The sequence below is a fragment of the Propithecus coquereli genome, unplaced genomic scaffold (genome assembly GCF_000956105.1).
Source record: "Propithecus coquereli isolate 6110/MARCELLA unplaced genomic scaffold, Pcoq_1.0 Scaffold802, whole genome shotgun sequence".
Lineage (NCBI taxonomy): Eukaryota > Metazoa > Chordata > Mammalia > Primates > Indriidae > Propithecus > Propithecus coquereli.
Window position 1 is genome coordinate 316,301 of NW_012154197.1, and position 19,112 is coordinate 335,412.

The window sequence follows — 19,112 nt, forward strand, 5'->3', positions numbered from 1 at the left end:
GCTGTGAAGCCTTAAGTAAGTGGCAGTGCCTGTTTTATGAGCCTCAGTTTTCTCATCTGAAAGATGGGAGTAATGATAGAGTCTTCCTGTCAGAGTGACTGTGAGGACCAAGCATAGAGCAGTAAGTAATGCCTCAGACATAGTAGCACTTAATCCTGACAAAATGATGCTGACCTAGTCAAGACAGGGGGTTTTTTTGTTTTTTTTTGTTGTTTTTTTTTTGGCAGGGGACAGGGATTATTATTCACATTTTGAAAAGGTAAACTGAGAACCCAAAGATGAAATTACTTGCTCAAAGTACTGGAGCTGGTTGGCTGGGGCAGGGGGTTACTAAAGTACAGACCTTCCGAGGCTGGGCCACGCTGCCACCCTAGCACCAGCTGCTGACTGAGTTTGCCTGTCACCTACACTCCTCAGAGCACTTTCCCCTCCACCTTTGTTGCTGAAGTGGACCTAAATGACCTCACTCTAGACAGCCTAGGGGGGCAAGGGACAAGTTAGAGAACTCACCACCCTGCGGCCAAAGCCCTGCATGGGTCCTGTCCCGGCTGCCCCTTCCGCATGCCTGTGGGGGAGTCTGTTCCTCACCTGAACAATGAGGTGTTGGACTGTAGGGCCTGGCAGGCTCTAACACTACAGCCCCAACGTCCAGGACAGAGGGCCCCCACCTGCCATCTCAGCAACTTCCTATGCATGTCACTCTGCCAGCTGAGGTGTCAGCAAGCAGCGAGGCTGAGTGAGGTGCCCACACGCTGACAAGGGGAGGTGGGGGTGGCAGTAGAACCTTCAGCCTTCAGGGCCTGGGCACAAATGGAGACCCAGGGAGACTGTCTGGTTGACAAGTACCCCAGAGGAGGTTAAGGTCCCCACCCCACACAGAATGGGTAGAGCCATCTTTAGTCCACCAAGAGAGCTCAGAACCCAGGCCTTTGAGGATCTAAGAGCCCCTCGGCATTCGTGAGGAGAGCCTCTCCCCACGCCCCGCCCCCATGTACTCAGCAGGTGGAAGGTGTCATGGCTCCCTGTGGCCGCCACGTGCAGCCACCCATCCATCAGTCCTGGAGCACCTGCCGTGGGCCAGGCCTGGCACAAGGCAATGAGGAGACCACAGGGAGCAAAGGCAGGTGGGGGTCTCAGCTCCTGTGGAGTTTACATCCTAGCCGGAGAGACAGACATTAGCCAAATGATCCCACGAAAAGATGCTAGATTGCAAACGCAACAAGGGCCCGTGAAGGCCAAGCATCCAGTGCTCGGAGAGCCCGGAACAGGGATCTGAGTGAATCAGGAGGCTGAAGGAGGCTCCCCAGAGGAAGGGATCACCGAGCCCACATCTGAAAGCTGATGAAAGGTAGGCTGTGAGGGGAGGGAAGAGCATTCGGGCAGAGGCCTTGGATGGGACAAAGAATGGTGTGTGACGGGGATGGGAGAGGCTGGGTGGCTGAAGCAGAGAGGATGAGGCGGTGGTGTACAGGTCAGGCTGGGACAGGAAAGGCATCAGATCGAGGGCCTGTATCAATCCTCGTCTTCACCCCAAGAAAGCACCTGGTCTGAGAAACCACCCAGGGGTGTGAAGCAGGGCCACAGTCAGACAAGAAATGAGGGGGTGCAGCGGACCTGCGAGAAAGCACCTTCCAGGGTCCAGGCGGGAGGGATGGTGGCCTTGCCTAGCGGTAGGGTGGTGCCGATGGAGAGAGCTTAGTGGGAGAAACCAGGGGGACCGAGGGATGGACTGGAGATAGCTGATGCTGGGCAGGGAGAGGCCAAGGTGACGGCCACGTTTCTGGCCAGCTTACCTGAGCAGGTGGAGATGGCAACGGGGGGAGAACAGGTTGGTGGGGTTGGGCAGGGAAGATCAAGACAATAGTTCTAGAAAGGCTCAGTTGAATGCATCTTTAACACATTTAAGAGGGGATGTCAGGTGGTCAGCTGGACAAACGAGTTTGGGGTTTAGAGGAGAGAGCTGAGCTGGAGAGAGAACTTGTGAGTAGCAGGTGTGCCAGCAGGGACATGGGAAAGCCAGGGGATCAGAGAAACAGGGCAGGCCTGTTCTGCACTGCTGAGGGCCCGCCACACTTACACAGGTGGATGTCTGCTGTTTAAAGTAAGATGAGATGTCATCTTCTTTACAAGGTAATGTGTGCCCTGTTTCCTTATCTAAAAGCCCTGGGATCAGACCGGTTTTGGAACTCGAGCTTTCGTTTCTGATTTTATTTTAGAAAGGTAATATGGTGCATATGCCACTTAATTACAAACCCCCCACCCCGGGGTCTGGGGCAGCACCCTGCATCAAACGTATTAGTATTTCTGCAGCAGAATATGAATATTCACACCAAATGAATCAATAAACACTATAAATAGCCTCACATCTGTGCAGGTCATTTTGTCTTCAAATGAGTTCTGAGGGAGCCAAAAAACAAAGCAAAACCAACTTTTGGTTTTCAGGGCTGTTTCAATTTTGGCACACGGATAAGGAAACACAGGCCTGCACTGTGCCTAATAGAAATACGAAGATATAGAAAAGGAAAAGAAAATAATCACAGTCCCACTGGGAAAGGGCTTTTGTTAACTCCCCTCTCTTGGGTGAGTTTTAAAAAAATAATCCACCCAGAAAGCTCCAGAAATTAGCAGAGGGATGCCTTATGCCTGGACAGCATGCTGGCTGCCCTTCACTGGTGTTCAGGGATGTCAGTCATGACGGGCCTACCACAACCTGCTGGAACCTGGGGCTTCTCTCAGGCTGGAAATGAGGACCTAGTGGGAGGGCTCTGGGCAGTTTGGTGAGCTTCAACTACGAGGAAGCATGAAATTATGTAAGAGATGGGGCTGGGCGCGGTGGCTCACGCCTGTAATCCTAGCACTCTGGGAGGCCGAGGCGGGTGGATTGTTTGAGCTCAGGAGTTCGAAACCAGCCTGAGCAAGAGCGAGACCCCGTCTCTACTAAAAATAGAAAGAAATTAATCGGACAACTAAAAATATATAGAAAAAATTAGCCGGGCATGGTGGCGCATGCCTGTAGTCCCAGCTACTCGGGAGGCTGAGGCAGAAGGATCGCTTGAGCCCAGGAGTTTGAGGTTGCTGTGAGCTAGGATGATGCCATGGCACTCTAGCCCGGGCAACACAGTGAGACTCTGTCTCAAAAAAAAAAGAGAGGGTACCCTGAGATTAACACAGTTAAAGGACACATCATGTCCTTTGCATGTTGAAAAATCTTTGATGGTTCCCCATTGTCTTCTGGAATATCTTTTCCATTTCTCTACGTTCTGAATACTCTAAATGCAGTTACCTAACTACTCTTCAAAAGCATCATGGTCTTTCACATTTCTGGCCTTTGCCTGGGCTGTTCCCTCTGCCTGGAATTCACTTCCTTCTACTCACTTCCTGGTGAGCTATTTACTTCTCAAAACCCTGCACAAATCTCACCTCCTTTTTGAAGCTTTTCCTGACTTTCCCTAGCTGAACTAGTCATGGTCCCTGGACGCTCACAGGCCATGTCAATACCCACATCACAGGTTTACGGGTGTCTTCAACACTCTGTGCTTAGGGGCGGAGCCCACTCCTGCTCATGTTTGCAGGAGCAGTGTCTGGTACGTGGAAGAGAAGGAATGAATGGGGAGCAAGAGAGACAGACAGAGGGACAAAAGCTGACCTTTTTCCTTGAGGTTGTGAGCTGAGCAGAAAGGACCAGACAAGGGGCTGGGAAGCGGTACCAGTGTTTTGGGGCTAAGATGCTGTCTTCTAGGACAAGAAGATGGTCTTAGGATTTAAACTTGTACTTTCTAAGACATGCCTATTTTAATGCTGGCTTCACCTCCTTCTCCTTTCCTTTCCTCTTCTCTCTCTCTCTCTTTCTCTCTCTTCCTTCCTTCCTTTCTTTTTTTGGTAACTATATCCTTTTGATCTATGTCAGTCATTACTAAAGTTTTTACAAAAAGGTCCAGACCATCTGTGAGGCCCAAATACATGCCATCATTAGGATTCTCATCACTCCTCAGACCTAAAGGGTTTAGAATAAACAAGGATGTGGATAAATTCTTTGACCTAGTCACGGTTCGGGGCCAAATTTCATATGTGGAGGCAGCCACCCCAGCGAGGACGCCACAATCCCAAACAGCATATCAGAGCTGGCCCTATAGCATGAGGGATTTCTTGGAGGATGGAATATGCACAGTTTTGGATGAAAACAAAACTTGGTTTTTTGTTTAAGATTGCTCTTTTTCCATTTTTAGAAAGTATGGAATATTTATTATAAAATGTGCAAAGGCAGTGAAGACAATGTAATGAACTTCCATGTACCCATTACCCAGCAAAGTGATGGAGCCAAAGCTAACATGAATAGGCCCTGGGAAAGCATCCGAGAGGGCCAGACCCGACCCTTGAGGAGAGAAGTGCCCGGTGTGAGCGGTACCTGGGCACAGTCCCCTCTGGCCCACAGCCGGCAGGAGTGCTCCTGCTGATGCAGGGGAGCACAGATGCTGACGCTAATCTGGGGGAAAATGGATTCGGGAGCCTTCAGTAGAGAATGCCTATTATTCATTAAAGGGGCTCTTTGCAAGATCCTTGGGTGATGGTGTATGATTCCAACACGTGTCAACAGAGGATGAACCCATGGCCCAACTCAGGAAGCCCCATGGCCCTTCCAGGCACCAGGATGTGACCACAAGAGGAGAAATGGGCAGTGGGCTTTCCCCTCCGAAGGAAAGGCTCAAGCCCTCCTCTGGTGCCGGCTCTGAAACAGCTTCCTGCCATTTCTTTGGCACGATGGCTGAGTCACTTCCTCACGCAGGGGAGCAGGGTGTTTTAAGGCATTTGACTCATTGGCGTGAAGATGCCTCTGATTCTGCCAGCAGCTGCCGAGTCCCAGCCCGGGCTGGTGCGTGACAGGCGCACACCCCCTTGCTTCTCGGCACTGCCGTGCACCTCCCCGTGTGGAGCCAGGCGGGGCCTTGAGACACCAGATGGCACTGGAGCGCCGGGTTCCAGCTGCCCAAGAACAGTGTCACCTTCACGAGGGACGAGGATAATAATAGCTAACGCTCACCGTGCGCTCTCCACTCACCAGGAGCGGTCCGAGGCACGCTGCTGACAGCCCTGCGAGGGAAGTATCACCATCACCCCATCCTGCCGCCAAGGAAGCTGAGGGCCTGAGAGTCGAGGAACTTGCCCACGGGCTGCCAACCGAGGAGGGGGGGTCTGAACCAGCTCGTCTGGCTCCAGAGCCCACGCTCTGGTAACAAGGCTGGGCCACCTTCAGCACCCTGCTGAGAAGCCCTTGCTCTGACCGTGGGGTCTGGTTCACGAACCTCTGCACCCGGCCTTTAAGCCTGCGGGGCTCCCGTTTCTCTTCTGCAGGAGTAAATGCACACCCTTGACCCTGCAGGCTCCTTTTCCTCACCCTGCATCCCAGACACCTGGTTCCCCTTCTCCAGACGCAACCATGACATCAGTTTCCTGTGTACCCCTCCAGTGATATTTTATGCCTATACCAGCAACACACACACACACGTGTATTACACGCGCACACACACATGTGAATACGTGTGTGTATGTTCCTCCTTTATTTTCCTACCATCCACACCAAAGTTGTCATGGAGCTCTCCGCATCCCAGGGCCACCACCACTGGCCCCAGCCTCAGCACCTCCTTAGCATGTTGAGTCGGGGACCCACTGTGTCCCAGAGCTCTCAGCAAGCTGCCCCCTCTGCCCTTCCACTCATTCCTCGTCTCTACAGTTAGCCAACCTCTCCACGTTTCGGCTTCTGCATCTGGGAAAGGGGGATAAGAGTCCCTGCCTCTGGGGTTGGTGGGAGGTTTAACTGAGCTAAGGCAAGTAAGGCGCGCATGCCGGCGCTTGGCACGAAGTAAGCACCGTCCGTTGCAAGCACATGCTTGTTTACGTACCTCGATGACTGTTGGAAACGGCCTGCTTTCAGAGATGTTCAGATGTGAAAAACTGCCCACCTTGGCGTCGCTGAAGTGCTGGCGGAGCTCACCGCACCCGAGCCCTAGCCTTGGTGGGCCCTGAGTGCTGCTCCTGGCCACTCGAGCCCCCGATCTCTTACACGATTACTTCACACTCACTCCTCCTCAGACCTCCACCCCACCCCTCCATTCTCACTCTTAGCTGATCACCTCGCTTCCTGCTTTGCTGAGAAAAATGATGCAATCAGAAGAGAACTCATCTGCCAGCATCGGTGCCATGGGCGGGCCCTTCCCTCCTGTTCCTGTGGGACTGCGTGTGCCCCTCCCTAGATCAACTTCTCCACCCGCACACGGGAGCCTCTCCTATAGCATCGGTTTCACCCTTTTTTGCATTTTTAAGTGTACAACTCAATAGCTTTTAATATATCACAGAGTTGCGCAACCCTTGCCACAATCAATTGTAAAACCTCTTCATCACCCCGAAAAGAAAGCCCATGCCCATTAGCCATCATTCCCCACGTCTCCCCAACAGCTCCGGAAGCCCAGTCCTAAGCAAACACTAATCTACTTTCTGTCTGTATGGATTCACCTATTCTGGTATTTCACGTGACTGGAATCATGCAATTTGTGGTCTTTTGTCTCTGGTTTCTTTCCCTCCGCGTGATGTCTTCAAGGGCCTTCCACGCCGTGCACGTATCCACACTCATTCCTTTCTATGGCTGGATAATATCCCATTGTGTGCATATACCATATCTGTTTCTCCATTCTTCAGCTGATGGACATTTGGGTTGTTTCTGCTTTTCAGCTATTATGAATAATGCTGCTATTCATGCACAAGTTTTTGTGTGAACATATACTTTCAGTTCTCTTGGATCTGTGCCTAGGAGTGGAATTGCTGGGTCACGTGCTAACTCTGTTTAACCTTTTGAGGAACTGCCAGACTGTTTTCTAAAGCGACTGCACCATTCCACATTCCCACCGCAGTGCATGACGGATTATTTTTATCATCATATAAAGTTCTGCAGTAACACTCTTGACCCCCATGGCCCTCTCCAGCTACCACCTCATTTCTCATTTCTCTGCTTCCCTTTACAGCAAAACTCCTGGAAATAAGTGGTCTCTATCACTTGTCTCCAATTCTTTACCTCCCATTCTCCCTTCAACCGTTCCTATTAGATTTGTCCCCAGCACCCCATCAAAACAGTCTTTGTCGAGGTCACCAAATGCATCGGTCATTTCTGAGTCCTTATCGCCTGACCTCTCAGTAGCTTTGGACATGGCTGATGATTCCCTCTTTCTTAAAGCATTTTCTCCACTCTGCCTCTGGGGTGTCTGTCTGTCTGTCTGTCTGCTCCTCCCTCACCAGCTATCCCTCCCCCACCCTCTAAACGCTGGGGCTCCAGCTCAGTCCCCTTCTCTGTGTTCGCTCTCTAGGTGATTGTGAACCAGTCCACGGCTTTAGACTCTGTCACCCCAGATTCCCAAATTTATACCTCCACCCTGACCTCCAGATTCACATCTCCAACTACCTACTCAACATCTCCACTTGGATATCTATTACACATTTTAAATTTGCCACGTCCAAATGAGTACCTTGATGTTCCCCACCAACTCTGCTCCACCCACTGCCTCCCCATCTCCATAATGTCAACTCCATCCTTCTAGCTGCTCAGGTGAAAGACCTCAGAGTCACCTTCACTCCTCTCTTCCTTACACGTCTCACACCCAATCCGACAGCGACTCCTGTTGACTCTGGCTCCCACAGGTATCTTCCATCTAACCACATCCCATTGCTCCCATTGCCATCACCTGGGCTCAAACCCCAGCCACCTCTCACCTGGAGGACCCTCCTAGTGGGTCTCCCTGTTCTGCCCTTGCACCCTCGGATTCTCTATGGCAGCCTCCTAAGGGGCTTAGAGTGATCCTCCTAAAACAGAAGTCAGATCAGGGAACTCCTCTGCTCAGAACTCTGAATGGCTCCCGTTTGACCCAGGGTAAAATGTCAAACTCTTTATCTAGCCTACGAGACTCTCACGATCTAGCTCTGCACTGCCTCAGACCACATGTCTTACCCCTTTCCCCTCCTGTTCCAGCCACACTGGCCTCCTTGAATATGGCAGCCATGTCCAGTCTCAAGCCCTCTTCACTCACGGTTCTGTTTGGAACGGAAGGCGCTGCCTCTGCCTACCCACGCCGTCTGCGCCTCGCCTGCTCCAGCTCTTCACTCACACGTCACTTCTCAGCGGGGCCCCGCTGGACCACGCTATCTAAAATTGCAACTCTTCTCCCAAACGCCCAATCCTTCTTTCTCCTCTTTATTTTTCTCCTTAGCAACACCGGTCAATAACAACTCTTTACCTTACATTATCTCATATTGCCTGTCTCCTCCACCAGAATATAAACTTCACGAGGGCCGGGAATTTTGTCTGCTTAGTTCACTGCTGGGTAACAGGACCCAGAACAGTGCGTGGCACATAACGGCATTCAAGGAACCTTTGCTGAATGAATAAGTGAATGATGGGCATTTGGGTTGTTTTCAATCTTTTGCCACTAAAACAAATGCTGCAATGACCAATATTGCACACTGATCATTTTGCTTATGTGTGAATACATCTGTAGGACAAATAGTGGAAGCGGAATTGCTGGGCCAAAGGACAGAAGCATTTGGAATTTCCCTGAAAGTTTTCATGGTTAGAAAACCCACCATAATCTATCACTTTATGCTGAACAAATCACAGGAGTAATTGCATGGTACCTCATGCTGACTTGGGTTTTTAACTAGATGGAAAGAGTAATCAGGAGAAAAGCAGCCCAAGGAGTTCCAGAAGTTCACTAGCCATTAACACAGGTTACCGCTGCAACGAAGATGCTAGAAGGTCATCATGGTACACTGGCCGTATTGCATTCCTCATATCCAGTAACTGTCTGCTCAAAGATAGTGACTGAAAGTTCAGGTCCGATAGCCTGGATTATTTCTGATGTTGAAAGACTTTATGGAAGGGAGGATCTTCCACGTCATTTAGCATAATCCACGGAGAGCCTGTGCTTCTCCCACATGGGTTCCCAGATGCCCTGGTCAAAAACTTCCTTGGACTCTGCCAAGGCTGCCAAGTGGCATAACCCCCGGGGATGTCATTCGCTGTGTGATCTATATGAACGGAGTGGTGCACAGCCCGGGCAGCTGTGGGCCGTGACCGAGCACTCGACAGCACCGTTCTAGGGCAAGAACATGAATTGGCTCCCACGGCCCCTGAAGTCTCCCCAATCCTGTGATGAAACAGTCACAGCTCTGCAACATTAGTTTGCCACATATGAGCTGTCAGACAACTGTTTCTGAGAGTGGGCCCACCCTTTTTGCAGATGACTTGGAGGGATTTGTCAATAGGAGCCTCACCCCAGCCATCACCACTGGCCTCACCTGCCTCGAGCAAACGGTGGCAGGGGCTGTTTAGGGTGTCCTTGGTGGAGGATTTAGCCTGCGAGGCCCTTCAGGCCTGCCCTCCCTGTTCAACATCCCTCCAGGGTCAAGGGAAGGAGCTGCTCCACGTTAAGGAGGCAAGGTCTCAAAATGGGCCCCATGGGTTTTATCCAGACCTGAAAGTCAGAGTTGGATGGGCCAGGGGCCATGCCATGCTGGTTCTTGGCGACTTGGCTCCTCTAGGGCTTTCTGGATTTGACTTTTCAAAGCCTCAGCTCATGAAAACCCTGCCCTCTACAAATGCTAGTGGATTCACACAGTTTCCTGAACATCCAAGAAACAGTTTTAGAAAGAAGCGCCCCCTGTTGTTCAAGACGCACATAAACCATTTTGCACCCATCTGATCAGCAAAAATTGAAGTCTGACAAGTATGGAGCAACTACGACTCTCACATGCAACTGATGGGCACGTTCACCAGTTTGGAGACCAATTTGGCCAACATTTAGAAAAACTGAAGATATGCATACCCTTTGAGACAGCCATTCCACTTCTACACATACATACCCTAGAGAAACTTGTGTACATGAAGAGCTGTGTAATAAGGTTTATTGTAGCGTTATTAGCAAAAGTGAAAACTGGAAACAACTTAAACGACTATCAACTAGAGAATGAATAAATAAGTTTCAGTTTAGTCCCATAGTGGAATACTATACAGCAGTGAAAACTGATGCACTAGAGCTGCATATCAACACAGGTATGTCTCAAAATATAATGCTAAGCAAAAATAAAAGCAAGTTGTAGAAGGATATATATAATACGATGCCATTTATGTAAAGTTTAAAAGTATGCACAAATGCCATATGTTATTTATGGATACACGTATTTGCATAACAAATTTCAAAGAATGTATTAGCAGGATAAATCCCAAATTCAGGACAGTGGTTGCTATGTTCTGAATGTTGGTGTCCCCCCAAAATTCATATATTGGAACCTAATCCCCAGTGAAATAGTATTAAGAGGTGGGGCCTTTGGGAATGAGATCGGTGCCCTTATAAAAGAGGCTTGAGGGAGCTCCCTTGCCCTTCTGCCACGTGAGGATGCAGAGAGAAAGTACCGTCTTTGAAACAGAGAGCCCTCCCCAGATACTGAATCTGCTGGCATCTTGATCTTGGACTTCCCAGCCTCCAGAACTGTGAGCAATACATTTCTATTGCTTATGCATCACTCATTCTAAGGTATTTTTGTAATAGTAGCAGGAATGGACTAAGACAGCGTTTACCTTTGGGAAGGGAAGGCAATGGGATCACAGGCACTTCAATGGCATCTGTAATATTTTATTACTTAAGAATGCTTATTATGTTATTTGATATGTGTTCATATGCATTAGATATTTCATAATTAAAAAGACATCTTAAAGAGCGTCTGAAGCCAGTGGGGAGCAGTATTGTGTGTGTTGAGACTGGTAGCTGATCCTGGTGAATCTGTTCCACTTGCTCGTGGAGTTACATCCTGGGGACTCTTAACACCGTCAAGGGGCCCATCTGGAGACCTTTGTGAATCTGCACATCTATGAACATCACCAGAGCATATAATTTCCTCATAAAGTTCAGTAAAGTAGAAAGACTGAAAGACTCAAGTGAACAGTTTAGACTGATCGTGATCTAGAGACACAGTTGAAGTAATTCATTAAAAACAGTTGGCTTTCTTCTCATGGCCATTTCCCGCCAAGGAAACCAGGTTTGCCTTTTTACTTCTCTGTCAGATCTCACATGTTCGCAGGAACCCTGCGGCCAGCCGCGCGGCTCAGCATTCACATTCATGCCTCCGGAGACTCACTAAGTGCTTCGTAAAGCGGACCTTGGTGGTTGTTCATGTAGAAACCTCAGGTGTTATGTCTAAGAACACCAAGGGCCAATTTATGTCCTGTCTGGTGACCATGGAGTGGTGTGTGACCTGGCCAATGCCACCAGCCCCTATCAGGAGCCTATTCATAGCATCAGGGCAGGGGAGGAAGGAGGGAATGGGGATTTCAAGCCCTACTGGGTTCTTCCTATGTCATCTGCATGGGCTGTCTGTGTAAGTAAGGACTAGTGTGGTGTGTGTGTGTGTATACACGCATGCACACATGAGAGGTGGCATCAATGAGCACTGAGGACCTCACGCTGGCCTGGCTGAGTTCTGACCCTGTGCCTATGGGCTGTTGCCTCACCAGGCCCTGATGGCTGCTCATTGCTCAGCTGGCATTCGGAGGTGGACTTCTCAGCTGACCAGCTGGTTACTCAAGCACAAGGCCTGGGGCAACTTGAAGGGCATGTCAATCTGCATTTGGAAATCTCTTGTTCCTCAGTGGAAGGACTCGTGCCAGCTGTGCACAGTGCTCTGAAGGGCCATAGAGAGGCAAGGCCACCGGTGGTGACAGACCACGGTTAAGGAGCCTGGGTGCACATCTTCAGGGCGCCTGTGCCTCTGTGAAACGTCAACAGTGATGCTGCTTGTCCTGCTTGTCGCCCACCCTGGGCTACTGAGAGCACTGAGAGGAGGCGTGAATGGGTTCCGTAAGGTTAAAATCACTACACACATGGTCTATTTTCTGTAATAAAATAGTAACTTCATCTCTGATTTGGGTACAAAGTGGGATTCCCAGGCGTCTTCTTGGTTCCTGCTGTCGTGCAATGAAACCACCCATGAATGAATGAATGAAAGAATGAATGAAGCTCCCTGCCCCTGTGCCTCAGCCAAACCTGACTTCCCATCATTGCCTCAAATATGCCCAGTGTTTTCTGCACCCTTGTCCATGTGATTCCCTTTGATCACAATGTCCTATGGCTGCTCATTGCAATCCTACCTGCTCCCTAGGCTCATTTCAGATGTCATCTCCTCCCTGAAGCTTTTTCTAAGGTCACCCAAATTGATGTGATGTCCCTCTCCTTAGAACCTTGAGGCAGGGCCCATTCCCCCTTTCCTGTGCATCCCTCCAGGGCCTGACATGATATCCAACACGTTGTAGGTGTTCAGTGCGCATTAAATTGCATGAAGCTGACCAGGTCCAGTGGACCTGTCAGTGTCCCCTGGCATGTGGGAGCCCCAAATCCTTACCTTGGGAGTGAACATGTGTAGGATGCCATCAACTGCCCCTCGCAGTAGCAGCCCCCGCACCAGGAAGCAGGCCAGCACCACGTAGGGGAAGAGGGAGCTGAAATACATCACCTGCAGAGAGCGCAGGGACCCGCCGTCAGGCAGAGCCCCTTGGCAGCTGGCAGCCCTCTCCCCACCCACAGCTGGGGCACGTGGGCCTCCTCTCATGGCAGAAGAAAGCAGAGCTCTGGAACCCCTGGGCACAGGGCCAAACCCAGCACATGTCAGGCACGGAGCCAAGGCAGAAGCAGGAGCAGGACAAGCTGGACTCGGCGTGGCTGTGCCTGGGGCTGGTGTTCTCCTTTCAAGGGCTGCCAAGAGGGTGAGGGAGCCCTTTGCTCTCAACGCCTCATTTTCCCATGTCTCATGCCTCCTGCGGACCCCCAAAGGATCTCCCCCATCTTTAGAGCTTCTTTGACACAGGACATCCAGGAGATTACAGACATGGCTCCCAAGCAGAAAAGAAGTGACGAGGGACCTAGCCTCTAGCGATTATAAAGCATGTGGTGTTTTCTAGAATACGCATTTCCTGCACGTCTCTACATCCCTGCGTGCCTGGTACAGAGCCTCACACAAAGGAGATGCTCACGGAATGTTTGCTGCACTGAAACAAATCAAGAGGGCAGTTTGGGCAGAATGCCGTAAAGGTCAAGAGAGCGCATGCCCGGAGCCACATCACCTGCCTTCTCATCCTGGCTCTACCATTTAGCCACCATGTGACCCCAGGCGATTCACTTAATCTCCACATGCCTCCATCTGCTCACCTCCAAAATGGGTGTAATAATTCCCAGTCCATAAGGCTGTTGTGAACCAAGTGTGTTCACAGGTGGCAGTACCTGAGAAGTGCCGTGAAGCATCAGCTCTCATTCGGGCCCCTGGAGAGGGGAGGCTGGCAGCTCGGTGACTACCTCTCTAGAGCTTAGCTTCCTCGCTTATCATGTCTGCTAAAGAACCGGGAGCCTCAACCAGCCAGAGCTCTAGTTCCAGCTGTGAGACCGGCTGGCTGCGTGATGTTAGGTGAGGCGCCTTCCCCTCTCTGGGCCTCAGTTTCCTCATCTGTGAAATGAGTATTAATAAATTGGGCTATCGGATCCTGGCAGCCCATGAATGCTGACAGGTGACAGACAAGAAAGGGCCCTTATGTAAAAGGGATCTGAACCGCTGGGAAAAGCACGAGGCTCGGCTGGTCTGCCCCCTACAGACTGCTGTGGAGCTCTCCCCGCCCAGGCCTCCAAGGTGCCCGTCACTCCTAGCACCCACCAGCTTACAGGACCCTTTAGCTGGAGGCATGGAAAGCTGTTGGTTTTCACCAAAAATTTCTTAGAGCAGGCTCGTCTAGGGCTTTTGCCTGGGAACCTGAGGGGCCAGAATCTAGGCAGATGTCCCTGGGTTAACACTTTAATGTTTGCAGGGCAGGCCTGAGCTACCCGGGCATGGAGGTGGCTGTGGGTCGGGGCAATGATTTTCCAGCAGGCTCACTCCTAGCCCACCCCTGGCAGCTGTCTGCAGTGAAATCCTGCAGCAGTCAGACTCCCCCACCGGCCTCTGGGGGCCTGTGTCCTATCTGGAGCCCTCCCCAGCCCGAGCCCACCTGAAGGACCCTGCATGGGGGTGACCCGGGATTCTCTGCCCTCTCTGTCTGTCTGCTGCCCCCTGTTGGGTCTCGGGTGCCCCCACCACTCACCTTCCCTGAAGACTGGATGCCCTTGACGACAGCCATGCCCACGATGCTCCAGGCCACGAGCAGGCACAGGGTCATCTTCCAGTTGAGGCCCCCACTCTCCGAGATGGAGTCAGAGATGTCCAAGGCCTCTCGGTACCAGAAGTAGGTGGTGGCTGAGCTCTTTTCACACTCTGGCTCCACCACTGAAACAGCAGCAAAGGCTACAGGGCCCCTGTAGCAGGAGCCGTGGGGCCACTTTCTCTGCTGGACCCCACTCGGGGCAGCAGCGAGTGAAGGGGAGGCTGAGGACGGGCGGCCGGGAGGGGCTGTGCTCGTTCCGGGTTAGCCGTGCTCTGGCAGGCCCTGGGGAATCCTGGTCTCCTGATGGGCCGGGGGGGCTTCAGGACACACCGACCTGGCTGAATTCCCACCCATGCCGCCCCTGCCCACATCTTCAATGGAAGGTAGGAAGGGTTAGGGCGAATTGGCCTAGTGTTTCCTGGGAAAGGCCCTGAGCTGGGAGCTGGAGACCTGGGTTCTCATCCCAGATCATTGGCTAAATGGTGGTGGGAACATGGGAAAGTCACTTCTGGGCCCTTCAGTTTTCCCATTCGTGAAGTGGGATAATCATCCAGCCCTTTCTAGGACTGGGATGCACATGAAAATTGTTCTTAGAAAGCATGGTGTTAGAATAACACAGAGTAATTCATAACAACCAAACAAAAGTCACAACTTCCAGAGTTTTACCTACTCTGATTATTTTACTCAATCCCCATAAGAAACAAGCCAGAAAAAGATAATTCACACTGGGGAATTACCACACTAAGGAAGAGGAAACAAGGATCAGAGATGTTAAGGTGACGCAAGTCAATGAAGCCCCAAGTCTGTGCATCACGCCTGATAGACCCCTTCCTGGGACAAGGGCTAGCTGGGCATCCCCAGCTGGGGCTCCATACTTGCCTGCCACGGTCCCATTCCTGATGACAGGACATTCGCTCCAGGGCAGCGGGTACTGAAAGGACTGGAAGAAGTAGAAGATGCTCCACCCGATGATCACGTTATAATACAGCCCCACAAAGAGGCAGACCTGAGGACAAGGGCCCGTGCAGGGGTCTCAGAGGCTGAACCCCACCCCCACTCTCCACCTCACCCCCACACTCCAACCAAGGCCCAGCAGCACCAGAGATAACAAAGAACAGAGCAGCACAGCCTTGAAGGAGGAAGAGGAGGGATGAGATGTGGGCGGTGGAGGGCCTCCTTCCAGTCCTCCATTCATCTGGTATTCAGGGAATCCACAAAGGAATTTTTCAGATATTAAAGTTCTCTCCTTTAAGCAACAAACTCTTAAAATGTTAATCTTTTCCAGTTCGAAACTCTTCTGAGATACTCAAAGCACTTCCCCATCATTTCCGGATGACTCGGGCTCCTAATCACAGGGATGCCCTGCAGGGCTGCGCAGGCAGGCACAGCTTTGGCCCCTGCACAGCTTGGGCCCCCAGACCGCTGCGCTTTTGAGATTTTGTGGATGCTTCTGATTGGTCCCCTGTGCCTCTCTTCTCTCAGGGATTCTACTCTCTCTCTGGTGCTGTTAGCAGCCTGTCTCTAGAAAGATGTCACTTTTCATTTCCTGGAAACACAATAACTAACGTTGGTAGAATTTTATTTAAAATAGGAGTACATGGAACCTGACCGAGGGTCTATGGGCTTTCTTTGAAAGCAATGTTTTTACAGGCAGGGATCTACTGCATCCACTCTGGATGTTGAGGGCTCCCTTCCAAGGGCCTGGCTGTCTCCAGCTTTGGTAGATGCTGGTCAATCAATCTCACCTGAATACCTGTCAGACACTCATAGAGCAGAGCTTTGCAGGAATATAGACAGAGAGACACCCGCTTTGACTTAGGTCCAAGTGGGAGACCACACACACACTCCTGCATATGCACATGTGGCCGGCCCCAGCAGAGCACGCTACACTTGACCTGTGCGCAGGTGATGGCGGGCAGGAGAGCAGGGGCTGCACGGGCCCTCTCCCAGTCTCTGCCTGAGGCGGGTTTGGGCTGTTCCTGCTGCCAGGCCTGAGAGAATGCTTTAGTCCTTTCCAGAAGCGCATTCCAGACTTTATCCCTGGTGTGAACATGGGCACCTGTGGGCTACGCCCTTAGTTTCCTCACCTAGAGTTCTGTGCAGAGCCTCTTCTGCGGCCTTGGGGACAAGTCTGCGGCTCTCATGGAGTTCCTCATCCCAGGTCTCCCTGTTTCCCACTGTTCCAAAGACTCACCCGTCCTGGGTCCACCACAAGGTTCCTGTTTGAGTCCTCCAACTGTGCTCATCGTCCCAGCATAATGGCAAGGAGACACTGAGCCCCAGGTCTGCCTTTTCCCGAGCGACCCACTCACCCAATTAAAATATTCTTTGACCAAGGAGAGAGGAAGGACCGCCCTCGTGGGGAGCTGCTGGGCTGGTAAGCAGAGAGGGGTATTTGGCATAGCCCGTATGTCCCCAGAGAACTCTGGCTGAGATGTCCCAGCTTTTCCTCCTTAGCACCAGCTGCAAATATCACACGCTGTTGCAGGCCATGCGGTCAGCTTTCAGTTCAGGAAATATGTGGACTGTGGTCCCGAGACACAAGCTGGAAGCAATTCTCATGTCGAAGATCCCCGTCCTGCCCTGTCCTGGCCCCAGACTCTGGTCTGTGAACTCGGTGACCTCCTCCCCAGCACCCAAGAGCAGCCCCCCTGCCTCCCGCTCAGTGCCTGCCCCCAGCGCTCGACTCACTATGCAGCTGGAGAAGCCGATGCCACCCAGGCGGGGGCACACGTAGTGCCACACACCGATGCTGCCGCGGCGGATCCTCTGGCCCACGGCCAGCTCCAGGAAGAAGAGTGGGATCCCAATGATGATCAGCAGCACCAAGTAGGGCACCAGGTAGGCACCTGTGGGGAGGGGAGGGATGTCAGAGGGTGTCTAGAGCATAGCAACTGGGCGAGGGAAGGGGTGGCAGCCGCGGCCTCCAGGCTCAGGCCAGACCCAGTGTTCCTCCGTGAATGGTCTGACCCAGGTGTGACCTACCACGGACCGGCACGCCCAGACCCTCCTTCTGCCCCTTGACTCCCCAGACCTGAAAACGCACAGGGAAGAGCCACATGTCTGTCAACGTCTCCCACTCACGAGGCTGGGCTCAGAGAGACACCACACCGTCACTCGGGAGTCCACATGTCAAGTCACATGCAGACGCACAGTCACCTTATGAGGTCCTCTGTGGACGCCTGTTCACACCCCCTCCCGCCCACAGAGAAGCAGCCCCAGACGGCACGGGGCCCACTGGGTGTGCCTTCCCCGCGCCCGAGCCAGACGCTGACGCAGCACTCTGGGCAGCTCCAGGGAAGCGGGGCTTGGACGCTTGCCAGGGAGAGAGGGTCTGACCAGCTTCGCCATTAATCTACAGCTGCTAACCGGGGTGACCAGGAGAGAAATTAGCAGTTCAGGAAAGCGTAGCCGGGAGGATCATAAAGGACAGAATGGATCTCGCCAAAGATTCCAGCTGATAAATAAATCTCGCTGTCCTGGGCCTCAATGCAGACACAATCTCAATTCCAAGTGACAGGGCATTTAGCAGGAGAATTAACACCACATCCGGACACAGACGAGCGCACCCCGCCGACAGCTGTGCCAACAACCTAGTCCCATTAGCGAGGCCCTGCCTGCCTGTCAAACAATGTCAGGCCAGCCCAGGTCGCCAGGGCCCTGATAGTCACCCAGCACCCCCAGACCAAGCCTTGCAAGCGAGGAGTCTTCAGAAGCCCCCAGCCACACTGCTCTGCCCCCCATACCATAACATCCCACGTGCTGCCCACCCTGTGCCCAATCTGCCAATGAACACTGGAGACCAGGCAGCTCCTGGGCACAAACCTGGCACTTGGTAACAATCCGCTGTTTAAGGAGGGTCTACTCTGTGCCAGGCACGGGCAGCAGGGGATGGTGGAGTAGCAGAAGGCACAGACACCCTCCTGGGACCCATTCACCAGGGAGGCAGGTCTCAGATTCACATAAGCAATGTCAGCATTTGTGTGTGTGCGCACACCCCACAGACTAGTCACACGGGCCACGTGAGCACATACATGCTGAGGGAGGGCCGGGGTCTAATGCAGCTAATCAGGAAAGCCTTCTGGTGAGGCAACCCACTGAGCCTGATGCAACAGCATCTAATTCATTACACACACACACACACACACACACGCACACATAAATTCAACTGGTCACCAACAAGCAGCCCCATCATGGATCTCAAAGGAGGGAGGGTCTGAAGGACCACCACACTGAGGCCCCGGGTCTTGACTCTTGGTTTTGGGTGCAAGGAAATGGAAGAAGAGAGAAGTGATTTGCTGCAGGAAGGCAGAGGGATTCACAGCCTTGCTGGTTTCGTATTTTGCCCCGGTGTCTTTGGGTGGGGCAAGATGTGCCAGGAGACAGATTTCACTGGCATCGTCTATGGATGCTTCTCTTCTCTCCACAAAGAACCAGAGAGAGCCTCCAGGTGAGTGCTGTCGAAGAGTGATTGCAGACAAAGACTGGGCACCGGCCCCTGCCACCCAGGCCCTGTCCACCTCAGCCAGGCTGCAGGGCACTGACCTGGCTTAGCTCTACCGCACCATGGCCAAGCTAACCAGAGCGCTCAAGGGGCTACAGTCAAGGTGGGCAGAATTTGTGGTTAATCAGAGGCACTTTTTCATATCAATCTTTGTTGAAATGATTTGGAAATGCGCCCACACCCCCTTCCACCTTAGAAAATACAACCTGGGGACACAACTGGATTTCCTTTGATATCTCTGTGGCTTTCAGGAGCCCCAGGTCATTCAGCTGAACAGCTGGGAGCACCGTTCAGGGAGTTAGGAAATGCAGTGGAACACAGCCCTAGGGGAGTACAGTCCAGGGTTGCTGGGGTCCCCTGGATCTCTAACAGTCGGTCTCAGTCAACAGTCTG

At 52.1% G+C, this 19,112-nt stretch overlaps 1 protein-coding gene across 2 annotated transcripts in view; it reads right to left on the reverse strand.

Annotated features, from left to right (window-relative positions):
* The window catches only part of SLC6A17 (solute carrier family 6 (neutral amino acid transporter), member 17), a 45,897-nt gene that overhangs the window by 7,601 nt on the left and 19,184 nt on the right, over nt 1-19,112 (reverse strand). For both annotated transcript variants that reach the window (XM_012663371.1, XM_012663372.1), the window contains 4 exons: nt 16,907-17,064; nt 15,095-15,221; nt 14,156-14,337; nt 12,433-12,543 (listed from right to left, as the gene is read on the reverse strand). In XM_012663371.1, coding sequence (XP_012518825.1) covers nt 12,433-12,543; nt 14,156-14,337; nt 15,095-15,221; nt 16,907-17,064 — 578 coding nt within the window. The remainder of the gene's footprint in view (nt 1-12,432; nt 12,544-14,155; nt 14,338-15,094; nt 15,222-16,906; nt 17,065-19,112) is intronic.